The sequence below is a fragment of the Euleptes europaea genome, chromosome 1 (genome assembly GCF_029931775.1).
Source record: "Euleptes europaea isolate rEulEur1 chromosome 1, rEulEur1.hap1, whole genome shotgun sequence".
Taxonomy (NCBI): Eukaryota; Metazoa; Chordata; class Lepidosauria; order Squamata; family Sphaerodactylidae; genus Euleptes; species Euleptes europaea.
In genome coordinates, this window is record NC_079312.1 from 75,735,314 (window position 1) to 75,752,322 (window position 17,009).

General features: G+C 44.6%; 1 protein-coding gene across 1 annotated transcript in view; it reads right to left on the reverse strand.

The window, feature by feature from the left end:
* The window catches only part of SEMA3B (semaphorin 3B), a 29,507-nt gene extending 13,642 nt beyond the window's left edge, over positions 1 to 15,865 (reverse strand). Inside the window, exons 1-3 of the mRNA XM_056856774.1 lie at positions 15,729 to 15,865; positions 9,230 to 9,387; positions 4,666 to 4,728 (exon numbers count right to left, since the gene is read on the reverse strand). Of these exons, the coding sequence (XP_056712752.1) occupies positions 4,666 to 4,728; positions 9,230 to 9,387; positions 15,729 to 15,816 (309 nt within the window). The 5' untranslated portion in view covers positions 15,817 to 15,865. The remainder of the gene's footprint in view (positions 1 to 4,665; positions 4,729 to 9,229; positions 9,388 to 15,728) is intronic.
* Positions 15,866 to 17,009: the final 1,144 nt, after the last annotated feature.

Here is a 17,009-nt window from a genome sequence, read left to right on the forward strand (position 1 = left end):
AAAGAGCTAATTTGGTTCTGGTCCAAATTAGGGGCTCCCATGGCTTCAATTTAACATTTTAAAATGCACTGAAAATCCAATGACATATCTTCCAATATATCTTCCAGTTTGACTCTGAAGGGTAAAGTATATATTACAATCAGAAGTATATCATGAAGCCTCCTTTTTTTCCTTTCCTTTTGTGGTAAAGAAAAGGTTTCCAAAGGGAGCCAATTTGAATGGAGAACTGGGAGAAGGTTTTTTCCTTCCTCTTGGGGAGAAGGTTTCCAGTTATTTATCTGCTAATTATTGTAGAAGGAGGTACCTTTAGCTGTGTGGATTGGGGCCATGGTGTGTGTGTGTGTTTGACGACCTAACTCCTCCTCATGCTGTTTTCCAGGAGCGTCTATTTCTGCCCAGTATGGGCCCAGCCACTGTTAACTCTTTAAGAAAACCATGGGAGATTGGCTCACAGATTTCCTGCCATCAAATCTAGTTGCACCCTAAAACCAAGGGTAATTAGTGGCATCCTCTACAATCAACAATGTTCTTGCTTTTTCTCTCCTATGTAAATCCCCATAGACTACAGGCAGGATTGCAGCCTCACACACGTCACCTTGCACTTGTACTTACTGAGTAAGCATGACTTCCCATCTGGAAAAACCATCTGGTTTTCTTCCTCAGGGAGCAAGAGGTGCTGATTCCTCTGACACCTAATAGCTAGTGTTCTGACTTAGGTTGGAGGAAGCTGCAACCCAAGAATGGGGACAATGTTGCATAAACTGAACAGGTCTGGCCTCCCTTGCCCTGTCAGGCTGCCCAGCTGTGCAGCAAATGGAAAAGGGAAATGAGTCAGATGCAACCCTGATGGATCAATGCATCAGGCACAGATGTTACAACGCTGCTGTTTCAATAGCTCTCCCAGAGGCTGGACACGCACCACTGAGCTTCTGCTGAACTTCCCCGAGCCTGTATTCCTCAAACCTTTCATCACAGGCATGGCAAGTCCCAAGGAGGGATAGCGTAGCAAATGGCCCGGGGTGTCATGCAGCAGAAATATAAGAACAGAACTGAGAAGCAACGACATGGGCCAGGTTATAAGAACAAAAGTAGGCCACAAGTTAGGTGCCTGTGCTCTGACACATAAGGCTGCTCCAGGCATAACCAAGGAAAGGGCTAGGCCACCTTCGGCAAAACACTCCCCCCATCCTCCACCTCTGCCAGCCTCAGGCCTACCACGTTCTTCCTCTCCCCCTCATTTCAATGCACAGCCAGAAATCTCCAGCCTCCTAACTCTTGGCTCTGGGTTTCCTTCGTGATTTACATGCCCATTCAGATGGAGAGCTGAAAGTGTGATCTTGCAGCTTATGTTCTGGTAATGCTTAACCTAGACAGTGACGTCAAGTTGTATCACTGAATTTAAATGAACTTCAACCATAAGGGCGGCTAAGCTCTTAAAGAGCCTGGACCCCTTCCCAGACCCATTAAAGCCAATATGCCCCTTCCCTACAGGCTGCAGCAGCCTACCAACACTTTGCTACTCACTGAGGCTCTGGTCGTGCACACCAACACACACACAACGCCTTTTTTGCCACTATGGATACATTGGGATTTTTGCTCCTGTGATGATAATTGCTGTGCCTCCCAATCATTTGCACAACAAAAGGGGTGTCTCCATTATTTACTCCCATTCTCTGCAGATGCCTTCTATGTAGGAAGGCAGAAGGATTTGCTCTCAGAGTGGAATGTACTGCTGGGGAGAAAACAAATCCAACAGGATCTTCCCACACTTGGGAAAAATCTGCTTTTCATTTTTACACACAGCTACCTCTGCTGATGTCCACTTTGTAGGTGTGTCCAAACCTGCAGTACTGTGACCGTGTAAATGAAGGGGATGGTTTGAAGTATTTCTGGGATTCATTGGGGGGGGGCATGTTCACGATCACACACACACACACACACACACACAAATGTCCTTTCGAGAGCAGCTGTTGGAGGCGAAACCATTTGCCAAACTTCCCTCCCGCTGCTGGGCAGGTCTCGAAGAAACAGGCCCAGGCCCATCACATCCCTATCATCACTCTTGAGCTAGTCCAGGAAGACAAACAACCTTGGGGCTCTTTGTTGTCCTGCCCTTTTACCCTGAGGGATAAAAGCACCAGGAGCTGTTGACAGGGGGAGCAAAAGGAGACAGGGCTCCATCTTAGAGAGAAACGTCTCCCTTATGCCTTTTCTCACCCAGCACTCTGAGCTCTCTGGCCACCTGCTTTTCCATACCACTCACAACTTACTTGTGTTCAGCAGAGTGTGAGGTTCCCCCCCCCCTCCACAGGCTCAGGTCCCGCTGAGACAAAATCAGTGTCCTCGACACTGCACTGAGCCCATTATTCAATGCTTGACTCTGCCACTGAGTCACAGGGGACATCTCTGCCACTGTCACGCTGCTTAGCTGCTCTTTCATAAGAGAGTTGGTTTGGATTTTTATATGCCACTTTTCTTTAGGTTCTATTTACAACAGGGATGATAGGATGGGCAATTCCTGTGCTGGCACTGCTCCTGACACCAATCACCCCTCTGACAGTGCTTTACAAACCCTTTCACACACACAGCACTCCAGTGAACTTTGACCAATTATTCATTGCTCCTTGCCTCATTTTCCCCAAGCAGAGTAACCTATCCTTTGCTTCGGCTTACACAAGACACTTTTTTTGGAAGGGGTCTCATTTTTTGGTCTCATTCTTGCTTAGCTATTGTCCATCAAACAAATTATTAATTGTGACACTGAAGTAATGATGATTTCATCTCCTTCCTTCAAGGGCTTCTCGATGCTGTCAAAGCACCAATAACAATTCATAATAGCATGCATAATGCTGCAGCAACACGTCCTGCAGCACCTGACTGGGAGTGGACTGGGGCAAGGTAGGTCTTTCTTCTCCTTGGGTACTCGTGTGATGACTCAGCCACTGAACAGCACAGCCCATATTTGTCTCACGCATTTGTCCCTGGAGTGGGCTGAAGCACCCCACGTAGACTTGGGACTGCGGGAAACTCAAAAGAGTTTCCGTCTAGACATTAGGAAGAATTTTCTAACAGTTAGAGTGGTTTTTTGGTGGAACAGGCTTCCTCAGGAGGTGGTAAGCTCTCCTTCCCTGGAGGCTTTTAAGAAGAGGCTAGATGGCCATCTGTCAGAAATGCTGATTCTATGACCTTAAGCAGATGATGAGAGGGAGGGCAACTCTACCATCTTCTGGGCATGGAGAAGGGATCACTGGGGGGGGTAGTTGTGAATTTCCTGCATTGTGCAGGGGGTTGGACTAGATGACCCTGGTGATCCCTTCCAAAGGTATGATTCTATGATTCTAAGTATTGAAACAGGACATTACAGCCAACTATCTATTACATTTTTATCCTGCCCTTCCTCCAAGGAGTTCAAGGCGGCTTACACAGCTCTCCCCTGGGCCATTTTATCCTTATTAACAACCCTGCAAGGTAGGTTAGGCTGAGAGAGAGAGTGACTGGCCTAACTTACCCAGTAGGATTTATGGCTGAGTGGGGATTTGAACCTAAGTCTCAGTCCAACAGATGAACACTTACATAAAGCCATCTTACTGAGTCAGATAACTGGTCTCACAAGGTCAGCACTGTGCATTCTGACTTGCAGTGGCTTTCCAGGGTCTCGTGCAGAGGTCATCTACTACACGATCCTTTTAACTGGAGGTGCTGAAGATTCTGCATGCAAAGGAGGTGCTCTGACACTTTCCCTATCCACTAAGCAACACTGCCTCTCTAAATGTGCCTAAAGCGCTCAAGCCAAACATCTCTCCCTACTTGGATTAGTGGATCCTTTCTTAAACCCTGCCCTCACCTAGATACTTGCATGTAAAGCCATTCCAAGACCTGGAGCAGCATTATAGACAGAGACCAGCAGGCAGGCTATGGTGAACTCTGATACTGGGAGATCAGCGCTCCCATTGTCTGGCACACACACACACACACACACACACACACACACACTTTGGCTGCCCCAAATAGCCTTTGAAGGAACTATTTTCCCCTCCCCTCAGTTTACCAAGCTCTTATTTCCAGACTTGACATAGCACTGCCTCCTCCCTAGAAAACCTGCATGAGTTATAGCCAAGGTGCCCGAGACCCTTCTTCCTGCTGCTCCAGTTATCGAGGAGCAAATCTATATGTGTCCTGGTTCATCTCTCCTCCTGCCAAAAGTGGTGGGAACCATTCTCTTATCTCCCCGAAGGTCAGGATGGGTCATTGCTAAGCAGGAATCCTTAAGTGCACCGACAGGTCCCTCCACGGTGACATGATTCCCAACCCTCATGGGGCCTCACAGGGTGGGGATATGAGGGGGCTCTGGGCAAGTCTGGGGACAGAGAAAACAGTTTCCTGGGGAAGGGAACTACTTCCTGCAAGGTGCTGAGTTCCTCAGCTGCAATGAAAGGCAGCGGGGGGGGGGGGGGAGGATTAGGGAAGGATCAAGCTAGAATATCAGACCTTTCAGCACATAGTACTGGGATTCCCTTTTACTTAAACCTCTCTGAGCTGCTCCATAAGGAGCTGGTTGGTAGGTTCTGTCTGAAAGCACCCTGCTCACATCACATCTGCTAATGCCTCGTGTCTCCTTCACAACACAAGGCTTGAGCAGAGGATTTCCCATCCAGGTTCACTTACATTGATGTCTTTACCTGCCCAGTTACATTCTTCCCTCCACTCTACAAGCGCTGGCCAGTAAATCTGTAGGAACAGAGATTACACAGATAATTAGCACATGAAGTACTTTAGTGTAGTAATTCATCATACTTTGAGGGTGAAAGTGAAACATTACAGAACACAGGCTATAAAGATTTTCCCCCTTCTCTGAATGGTCCTGATATCCTTTGGTCATGGATCACGGTCTTCCTGCTATTCAGTCCCTGCCACAGTGACTAAAGGCCCCGGGGGCATTACATTTGATGTTGATGAGTATGCCCCAAAGACTAGACCAACAGCTCTCCAACTTTGTATTCTAGTCGAAAGCTGGACTGCAAAATCAAATGAAACATAATTCTGACAAAACGGAGATGCTACTGGTGGCAAGAAAGTTTGACCACCTTTGGCTGGTGAGTCAGCTGCAGCCCCTCCTCAGTGGGAAAGATCTGACTGCTGTGGTATATGACCTGGTAACATCTAGATTAGATTACTGCAATGCACTCTATATGGGGGTGACCCTGAAGTCTGTCTAGAAGCTGTTGGTACAGAATGCTGCAGCCAGAATGTTGAGTGGATTGGTTCATAAGGCCGATATCAGTCCAGTCTTGTCCATCTACACTGGCTCCCAAGTTGCTTCTGGGCCCTATTCAAGATGCTGGTATTGACCTTTAAAGCCCTATACAGCTTGGGGCCAGCATACCTTAAGGACCGCCCACTCTCATATGAACCTACCCATCCACTCCAGTAATCTTTGGAGGCCCTGCTTTGAGTGTCCCTGCCATCTAAGGCTAGTCAGGTGGAATCCTGAGAAAGGGCCTTCTCGGTTGTGGCACCAAAACTTTAGAAATATCTCCCCAGGGGGAGATTCATCCATCTCCCTCTATTATTGTCTTCCACAAGCTTGTCTGAAAGTTGTCTCAAATTTTCTTTTATGTAATCTTCCCTATTTAATAGAACAATAGCACTGCCCTTATCCGCTTCTTTTATAATCAAATTATTGTCATTTGCTAAATTTTGAATAATTCTGTGCTCAGCTAAAGTAAAATTGTCCCAATACCTATGTTTTTTTATTACATAAAAGAAAATTACATAAAAGAAAATTTGAGACAACTTTCAGACACAACCACATACAAAAAACTGTCTAGTGATCCTTCAGATAAAATTATGCTTAGTGTCAGAACGACCATTAATGAAGGCCTGGCTTTGGATTATATTTGCAAGCAGGAAGCAGATTTTTTAATTAATAAGTTTCCTAAAATACCAGTTTTTTACACCTTACCAAAAATACACAAAGGTTTCCCTCCTCCAGGCCGTCCCATCATAGCTGGCATAAATTCCATCACAGACCCTATAGCTCAATTTTTAGAATTCCATCTTCATAAATTTAGTACTATAACCCCTTCCTATATTATAGACACTAAGCACTTTATCAATCTTACTGAGAATTTTTCCATCCCAGAAAATGCCTTATTGGTGACTTTAGATGTAACAGCACTTTATACGAGCATACCATTACATCACGCCAGAAACATTATCGAAAACATTTTAATAGCTAGAGACAATGATACTCCACCCACTCATTTCATTTTAAACTTATTAGATTTAGTCCTAGAAAATAATGTTTTCCGTTTTCAAGAACAACTTTATATCCAACAACGTGGCGTTGCAATGGGTTGTGCCTGTGCCCCTACTATTGCTAATATTTATATGTCCCATTTTGAGAAGATTCATATTTATAATAACAACCCTTTTGCCTCCTGCATTAAACTCTTCAAACGTTTTATAGATGACATTTTTTAAATTTTTCATCCTGCTAGTAAATTTACAGAGTTTTTAATTTGGCTCAATGATAGAGATCCTGCTATTAAATTCACAGGTACTTCTGATCCTGTACTGGTTAATTTTCTAGACATCACAGTCTATAAAACCCAGAATTCTACCTTGGCTATTAAACCTTTTAAAAAACCTACAGATAGAGGAGCATTACTGCACTTTAATTCATTTCACCCCGGGCATATTAAAAGAAATCTACCATATGGCCAATTATTGCGTCTTAAACGCAATGCTACTAATGATAATGATTATCAGGACGCTGCTAAAGGTTTGAATAACATTCTATTACAAAGAGATTTTCCGAATGACATTTTACAACAATGCAAAAATCGTGCGGACAAAGTAGACAGGAAAGATTTACTTACTCATAAATCAAATTTCAAAAATAATAACTCAGGAACAGGAATTACTGCAGCATTACAATATAGCCATAAAACGAAGGAGATCCAAAAAATCATAAATAAGCACTGGCATTTGGTCAAGGACATTCCAGGTTGTTCTCTTCCCCCTCGCTTTGGGCTCCGTAGAACGGGCTCTTTAAGGGATAAATTAACCACCTCAGACTGCACCTTATCACAGCCTCCTGCCATTACCGTCGGCCATTTTAAGTGTGGCGACTGCAGCGCTTGTGCGCAGGCGCTGCAGGTCAAAGAATTTAGGGACGAGCAAACGGGCTTTAAGTTTACTTTACGAAACTTTACCAATTGTAACAGCAAATATGTTATTTATATCGTCAGATGCCCATGTGGTCTCCCCTATGTGGGTAAGACAAAGAGACCCATTAAAGTCAGAATTCAAGAACACAGGTCCAGAATCCGGAACCGCAATTTGGAGGCGCCATTAACCGCCTACTATCTAGAAAAAAGGCACCAAGATTCGGAGATGCAATTCTTTGTTGTATGGCAGTACAAGGGCAGGTCCTTTTCTACCGTGGATATTGACCGTTTGATGTCTCAGCAAGAGTCCCGCTTTATATTCATGTTTAATTCCCTTATTCCTAATGGATTAAACACTTATATGGATTTATCTAGCTATTTATAATAAAATCAATTTGGTTCATTGCACGAGGCACTTTAAAGTGGCTGGGCTACAACTTTAAGGGTATTACGGTAATGAGTTCGCTTGCTCTGAGACCCTATTTAATGACGTGGCTCACTGAATGTATTAGGCGTCTTACTTCTGTCGTCCTAAGAAAAAGGAAAGGCACACTCCTTCAAACTTTGAATGGTATGCTGTTTTAATTATGCAATTATTTATTCTTATGTATTCTTATTTATTCTATTTATTGGTATTTTACAACGGATAGCCTGTTATAGGACTATGCATTTTTTCACAGAATGTTGCACGGAACAATCTAAAGGCTTGAGAAAGTCTATACGAAATGGAATTTTACCGGACTTCCATTGCCACTCAACTCATGGTTCCTGGTGCTGTATGATGTGACTGTAAAATATACCACAGACTACGAACTGAATTTAGCTGAGCTCTGCCAGCATAAGCTACAATTTGTATTTGTCTTAGAACTTTGTTCTAATGTTATATTTGTTGTGTTAGAAGTGGTTCTGTTTCTAATGTTCTAATACATTATTCTCACTGCAAGTTTTGCATTGTGATTTTCCTGAATTGGATATTTTTGTTTAAGTGCTATATTTTGAATTCCACACTCCTGCAAGCACTTATTAGCTGTTAATTTTTGAATACAGCCTCCAGGGAGTGGCTGGAGATCTCCCGCTATTACAACTGATCTCCAGGTGACAGAGATCAGTTCGTCTGGAGAAAATGGCTGCTTTGGAAGGTGGACTCTACGGCATTATACCCCATTGAAGTCCCTCCCTCCCCAAACCCTGCCCTCAGGCTCCACCCCACAATCACCAGGTATTTCCCAACCTGGAGCTGGCATCCCTACTATCAGAGGACAATAGAACTGCTCCCCAGCAGTGAAGGGCAGCCTGCAGCTTGTTTATCACACACGAGATGTCACACAGCATAAAATGCTGTTTAAGTTAAAGGAATCGAATCTGTTCGCAGGATAAGGCTGTTAGTCGTAAAGCAGAGAAGCAGACAGCAGCCTTTCAGAACAGAAAGCCATGCTCTGCCAGCGTCCATACAGAAATACAAATGCCCTGGAAGAAGGGAAGATGTATTATGTCCCAAAGCCTGGCTCCTGCTGGGCTGAGAATGCAACTTTCATCCACAGCCCAGCAGTGAGGGCGTCAGTGGTCTCAACCCTCGTTCTGTCCCACCCCATTTAACTCCATTAACCAGGAAAGTTTATTAAAGGCAATTTCACAGAGCAGTCGGGAATGCTTAGGTCCGTTGTCATGATGAGAAAAATGCCCCCCTCCTGATACTTCTTTATGGGAAAAGGAGTTCCTAAGGACCTCAGAAGGGAGTTGAAGAGAGACAATACAATCCAACTTCTTTCGCTTTTGAGAAGGAACCCTGCCCTTTTTGGGTGGCAAGTAGGGTTGCCAGGTCCCTCTTAGCCATTGGTGGGAGGTTTTTGGGGAGCAGCCTGGGAAGGGCTTGGTTTGGGGAGGGGAGGGACTTCAATGCTTTAGAGTTCAATTGCCAAAGCAGCCATTTTCTCCAAGTGAGCTGATCTCTAGTGGCTGGAGACCAGTTGTAATAGCAGGAGATCTCCAGCTTGTACTTGGAGGTTGGCAACCCTAGTGGCAAGCCCCAAGCAGCAAGCAGTGCAGATGTACGTTACCTTTTTGTCCTGCTTGCTGATGTTGTCCAGGCTCAGGGAGGCGAGATAGTTTTTCCCCCCTACAAAAAGTCGTCCTCTCTCTTCATCCAGCAGCAGTGAATCGTAGCAACAGGAGCGATCCAGCTCATAGGTACGCAATCCATGGCGCATTCGTAGATCTGAAGAGAAGAGGGAGGGAGGGAGTAGACTGAGAACTGCAACCACAGGGAAGAGGCGCCATTTGAGGTTTCAAAGCCAAACTTGAAAAGATCACTGAAGCCAAATAAACACAAATAAAGAAATACTTAAGTGATTACTTTATGCTTTTGTAATTTGTTTTTAATTGGTTACACATTACCTTGTATACAAAGACAGAAAAGAGATTCCTAACGGCTAAAATCAACAAACAGAACTAAAGTGACAGTTTCCACACATCTTTCCCTATAAATATTAAGATCTGTACAGTCAAGCCAATTTCCTTGTACTAATTCCTCTGTTAATACTGGTGTGCTGTTTGATGGACATAGTAGATCTGTGCTGCTGCTGGAGCCTGGAAAGAGTAAAAGCGTCCTTCACAACAAAGTCAGAGTTCAGAAAATGGCTAGTTGGCTAAATTGCAATTGACACCGGGCAGTTCTTTAGCACAGCAGATGAACTAACACTGTGGCTTGAACTCTGGCCGTAGCCAACAGGAGATCCATATCCAAGTCTTGGCCCCTTCAACTGCCCTTTGTGTGACGTTGGCCAAGTCACTGGGCCGCTGAGCCCGCTTCCCACCCTCTTGTTTATTCGGCCTGCAAGTGCCTCAGAGCAGGCTGCGCTCACTGAGGTGAGCTCTGCAGTGCGGGCCTTCAGGGCAATATAATCATAATAATGGTGCTAATACAGTCCTAGTAATGGGCCGATGCCTAAAAATGAACTGGTCTGCCTATTTTGCTGATAAATGTAAATGAGTGCATATTTCAAGCTGCTTATGGCTTAGCACTGAAACAGAGTATTTAAATTCGCACGCACACTATCTGAAACTGGCCTCTGACAAAGTAGTCTATGACAGTGGTTCTCAACCTTTTTCCGACCATGGCCCCCTTGCAACCTTGTTTCCTTCCTGTGGCCCCCCTGTCCCACCGGTAGAAAGGTAGCTATTTAAACGCTTTGTCGGTTAAATAGCCAAGGAACAAAGAAGCATAAACAGCCACACAAAAGGCACACAAGCAGTTCTTATCGGGAAACTGAAATTTACAAAAGAATACCCCGCAAAAAGGGAATACAACACACTAATAAACAACAATGTTCACATACAAGGGAGAACAAAGCCTCTACCACCGTTGCCCAAGAGTACAACAATACAAAAACCCACAGTTGCAAACAATGCATAGAAGTGCAATGAAGAAAGTCATGTGTTATGTTTTCATGCGTTTCTGTTTTCTTCACTTCTCACTTCCCCCTGTGGCCCCCTAGTCTCGTGCCGTGGCCCCCCATTGACGCAATTTTCACCTGTGGCCCCCTTGGAATATCCTGCCCCCCCGGGGGGCCACATGGCCCCAGGATGAGAACCACTGGTCTATGATTCACAAACGCTCCTATGGAAATACACGTTGGAAATACACTATGGAAATACACGTTGTTCATCTTTATGGTGCCACCAGACTCTTGTTTTATTTTACAATGACAGATTAACTCGGCTACCCCTGTGCAATCAATAAAACCTGGCCAGGAAGCAAAGCCATCCAAACTCCTCTCCAATAGGCAACCTCAGTGCTCCCCAGGCCAGGATGCAGTGTGCACCATAGTAGACAACCCACTCGGGAACCTAAAAGGCAAATATGAAGCCTCTGTGTTCCAGTAGGTACTGCTGTTTTGGAAAGATATGGCAGTTGCAGCCACAAACCCATGACTCCTGTTGACACTCATGCTCCGTCTGTATGACATGAAAGCAGTTAGAAGGAAGGAGGCTGGGGGTCCAGAAGGTGCTTCTGATCTTGTCTCCTCACCCTTACCCTCCCCTTCTCAAATCCAGTCTTCAGCCTGTTGCAGGCCCCCACCTCTGAAGCCCCCTCATCTGTCCCACCAGCTTTAACAGGTTAGCGGTCGCAGCAGCGTGACATTAATCTCCCAGCACAACAGGCATCTGCACAGAGAAAGGGCCCTTTCTCTATCCACACAGTCTAATCTGCTTGCGGCAGCAGGAACAAATAAGCCATTGTGAGGAAGTGAAAGAAAGTGGCTGGCAGGGGAGCAATCCACCCGCTAATGAGCTGTTGCCCATGTTGGGCGCATGGGGTGCTGCATGGGGTGCAGAGGACTGCCGTGGCCTGATATGCCCCAAAATGTTGGACTTTATCAGCATAACCCTTCTGGTCCAGTAGCACCTCCCATGGTCTTGACTTCTTTCTCTGTTGTGTGTTCTCCAAGTCTGGCTGTACCACAAATAAACAGAAAAGTCTGAGATTACTTAGCCTGGAACAGCAACCATGCCTTACCTCACTCTCCTGTCCTTATCTGCCTTGTCTACTTTAAACAAAACAAAAAAACTGGTTGTATGCTAGGCCTGAACAAGAGTTGTGAGATGTTACCTGTGTCTAGTTCAGAGAGTAACAAAAGAAAACTAGCCACATCTCATGTGTGCCTAGGAATGATTCTCATAATTGCTTGGACTATGACAGGGTACTTGTTTTGCAATTCATATTGCCTTCTGGCTACATTTTGTTCACTGTGAACTAGTTACATGATTCTCAAATTGCAGTTAACTATGCTATCATATGTGATTCATGGAAGTGCTGCATCCCCCTGAAATGAATGGGGTAGTTCTTGCAAGCAAAATAACACTATGTGCACATCAGAGCTCACAGCAAACTGGTGGATCAGCTCAGAGCAAAAATTAGTGAGCATTCCCCTGTATATGATGCCATTCTGGATTTGAAAGGAAGTATCATTGTCATGCTCCCACACCTATTGATTAAACCCTATCAGGATTGGGATCAGCCTTACTGCAAATATAACTTAAATAAGCACATTGACCTTGACCTTAGCAATCTATGCATCTGTTTCCAAGTCTGCGCATTCCTATAAACCTGGGTAGCCCATCAGATCCCCAAGTGCCTGTGTGTTCTACCTGCGTGCTAACATTTAACTTCCAGGACAGGCTCCTCCTCATTCTTAGTGTCATGAACTGATTTTCAGGGAAATGGAAAGAACTCAGCAAGGAGAACTAGGGCAAGTATGTGACCGGAAGGGAGGGAGAGAGGGAGGAGCCGAATCTAGTACCTTCTTGGGAATTGCTTTTTATCTTATTGGTTCCTGATAAGCTTATCTGCAGGATTTCCTCTTCTTTCCATATCACTCACAAGAGACTCCAGGGACTCTAAAGGGAGCAGCAGGTTAAAAATAATGCAACCGTGTATAGTGGTGGGGGAGGAGGAGGAGGAGAAGGAGAGTTGGTTTTTATATGCCGACTTTCTCTACCACTTAAGGCAGAATCAAACCGGCTTACAATCACCTTCCCCTCCCCTCCCCACAACAGACTCCTTGTGAGGTAGGTGAGGCTGAGAGAGCTCTAACAGAGCAGTAACTTGCCCAAGGTCACCCAGCTGGCTTCGTGTGGAGGAGTGGGGAAACCAATCCAGTTCACCAGATTAGCCTCCGCCACTCATGTGGAGGAGAGGGGAATTAAACCCGGTTCTCCAGATCAGACTCCATCGCTCCAAACCACCGCTCTTAACCACTACACCACACTGGCTCTTTCTTTCTCATTCCCTTTTGAGGGGGAGTTAGGGCCAACCCTTAACCAGCATAAGCATTCCAAGTAGTGGCTTGGAATGTACACAGGGGCTACTATATTTCATTTCAAATATTCTAGTGGGAGGAATGAGTGGATTTGAGTACAGCCACTCCTTTATCACAACATAGCATCAGAACTGTCCATAGGAGTAGCGTCTTAATGCTGGTAATCTACTTAAGGGAAAGTGGCTCCTGGGAAGGTGAATCAGTCTCTCTCTCTCTCTCGCATACACACAGTCCCATTCTCTCCAATCTGTGGGAAAAACTGAGACTTCCCCACAGCTGTGATGCTTGGGATACATATAGACAACTTGGCTTTGAGCCACAGTTTTGGTGACACACAGATTACAGCTAGATAATGGAAAGGCTCTGGTGATCCAGTAACAGGTTTTGCTAACACTATTTTTACTAACATGAGGCAATAACAACAACAATAAGACAGGCATTTGTCACTGTACATCCCTGTCTTGTTATACAAATAGCAAGGAAACTAACTTCATTTAACTAGGGAAGGGGAATGAATTCTGACATACAGCTGAGACCAGGGAAGCCAATGGAGTAATTTTTTTCAGTTACCTAAATTCCCTTCTCGAACATAAATATTCTCTTCTGTGGTTATTCTGAACATAGCTGGTTTACCCACAATGACCGGCTTTCGCTATTAGTTCAACAATAGAAGTGCCAAAAGAAAAAAATAGATGGACTGAAAGGAAAATGAGGACAAGATTTTTCTAACTTCTATAGTGGGTCTCTGATTCACATGCGTAATAAAGAACCAACCAGTGGTGCCCCTTTTGGGGCTGAAATGCGAGAATTAAATCTGGTGGGCTTAGCCTTGCCTTGGTTATATTTAGATGTCACAAACAGGTTGCTGGAATAAGAGGAGAGTGACTAATGCTCTCCAAGTAACTCTAGTTGGGGCAGTGTTCACAAAACAATCCAGAAAGAATACCAGTGTGGAAACAACGCACCATCCTGAACATCTCATGGTTTCTGCTTCCCATTCACAATAATACCCTTCCCCACTCACATGGACAACATCGTTTTGTCTCATCTCCTTCCTCAGTGATCCCTGCGACTACATGCCACTGAAGAACTTGGTCATAAACATTTGAGAACTAACATTGCACAGCCTATCTGAGCAACCCGAAGCTGTTGCCTAGCAAATTGGAGAAAACATCCCAAAGATAAGAGGTCTCAACATTTCATTAGGTCTAATGGATTGCCAAATGATAACAGAGCACCACAGAGTCCGGGAAAAAGAATAAATCAGACAAATATACAATTTAAAAAAGGCCTGATAAAGGGCTAAATATGCTCCAGACATTATTGTAAACTGGTGGTGTATTATAAGCACTTTTTAACCTGTATTGTTACATAGAAATGAACAAATATTCCATTTTGGCTTTTCCTAAGTACTCATTATTTGTTTGACCTCACTTGTCTTCTCTTTTCTCAGTTGAAAGGGGTTTGCATGCACAATAGGTGAGTTCAAGTTAGTGACGTCAGCACATAGATTTGCAGTAATATTGCTGAGTTCAGGAAAACTGTTCTCCAGATTTACACAAGTGTGTATATTATTCTAAGAGCAGAATTGCTCCAGTTTACAACCATGACTTTTCCCTTTCTAACTATCACACACTTCCTTGCCCTAGCACCATAGGCTGGAAAGTCACTGTCCTAACTACAAGAGGATGGTGCCACAGACCTCCATGAGCTTGTGTGTCTTTGCAAAAATTAATTGTTGTGTCATAGGAGGAAATAGGAATGCACTGAGAGTGACTAATGTCAAATGGACCATAACATGCAAGCACTCAGTTTAAAAAAGGTAGCTGTCAAATTTATCTCCAGTGCTTTCCCCACTTCACCTCACCCCATACACATTAGCCCTGGTTCTGCTTATCACGTCACAGCTCATCTCCCTGAGATTTGTTCCACGCAAATCAATTGTCCACACCATCACAGTGATGATCCTGTCCCCTGAAAGGTACTGCCTGTTCTATCAATATTGTTTTTATCCTGCCAATCCTGTAAGATGTTCAGGGCAACATTTTATCCTCACAACAACACTCTGAAGTATTTGATACTGACAGTGACGGCCCAAGGTTACCCAGGGAACACTGGATATGATTCTGGCACACCCATGAACCGATCTCCACCTATTTTTTAAACTGTAGATTGCAGCGGTATGAATCTTTGATTCAATCTAGAGGTGCAGCAAAGGAGGATTTAACTCTTTCCCCGATACCATTTTCACAGTGTCACACACACACACATACGGCTGCTATTAGATCCATGGAGGAGAGGGGACTACAGCTGTCACACAAGTACCTATCGTTTCCCCTCTGCAAGGAAAACACCAGCCAAGGGGGCTGCAAAGATCTTGCAGTAACATGCAAGATAGTAAAAAGTAAAAAGGACTCGGGGGAGAGGGCTAACCACCACCCCGCCTCGACACGATACCCCAATCTAAATTGAGACCATGCACCTGCAGTTAAAAGTGTAAAAAGTAGCAGGAGATTCATTGACAGATCTCCCTTTATCCCATCGGTGGGTGCTGGAAGCCAGCCTCCACCCCCACTCAAAGTCCGGTTCTCTATTTTTGACACCAAACTGGTTCAATCTGAGCACCAGAGTCCCCAACAGAACTGATCCAGTGTTCACACTTCTGCTACAATGCGGCAAATCCTCCCCCACATGCCCCTTCCTATCTATTGCCCTCACTTGTTTGTTAACCACTTACCCTGGAAGGAGAGCTTCAAACGAGGATTAGTGCTGGCGGCCATGGCTCCGTTCCCAGCCAGCAACAGCAGCAGCAGCACCTGGATCATAGCAGCTGCTACCTCTTCTCCTCTGCAAGTGCTGGACTCTGAACCTTGGGTGGCTGAAAGGAAGAGATGTACGAGTGAGACACTGCAAGATCAAGTTACAACAGCCCCTTGCATGATAAATGGGAGGGGAAAGGAGAAGGCTTTGGGGGGAACTCAGCTTGCTTTAAAAGGGAGGGGAAAGAACCTAGGCAAATATTGATCTCTTCCATGCTTCCTTTCTCTTCCATTTTCTGCTTCTTGTCACAACCCAAGAAAAACAAATGACTAGACAAGGTGTTCTCAAATCTGCTGCAGGTGGGGAGGGCAGTTAGAAGATCAAGGGATCCCAAAACAAATGTTTCCACATTCTTCATAAGGTCCCTTACTTTTCAAAGACTTCCACAGAATTCTACAGCACTCTCTACAGATGCTGCAGCAAGTTATTTTTCTGCTTTTATCTGGAAAGCCGATACCATCCTCAGCTGAAAACTCGATTAGTGTCCCTCGTCTAGGTGAAGCTTTTGTGATACACTCCCTGTCTATGGGGCCCTAACAAAACTCCCCAACTATGGGGCCCTAACAAAACCAGTCAAAAGACAGAAAATGGGAGAAAGCACAGAGCCGTGCATTGAAGCAAAGGCAAATAGCCAAACCTGAAAAAGACAAATAATTATTTGGCTTCTTCAGGAATCTCCTATTCGGCTTCAGGCAGATTCCCAGGTTTTGGTCTTCGGTCAACCCAAAACCCGATTATTGCCGAAATGGCTAATTACGGGTTTATTTTCAGTTCGGGTATATTGATATGCACAACCCTAGTTAGCGCTAACAGCGGACCATGAGGCAATCTGGCTATTTTCACTCTATCAAGCGATCTGAGCAGTGATCTAATCACTTTCTACCATTTTTCTATTGACTGGTAGAAATATGTCCATTATCTCACAGTTCTACTATAACACAGACAAACAGCACAAAGAAATGATCTCTAACTAGTCACTTGGGAATATGTTGAGTTTTTATTTATTTCAGCACCAACCATGTTTTTCTGGAATTTGTATATGTAGGATCTATTTTTGTAGTAGGATCTATAGACTTGGTGATAACAGAGGGTCCCCTGTTGGGTAGGAAGTGAATGAACCAACTCAGTAACTCTTACAGAAAAATAAGCCAAGGAAACCATTGTACATCCCAAACAGCAGTAGGTGGTGACAAAGTAT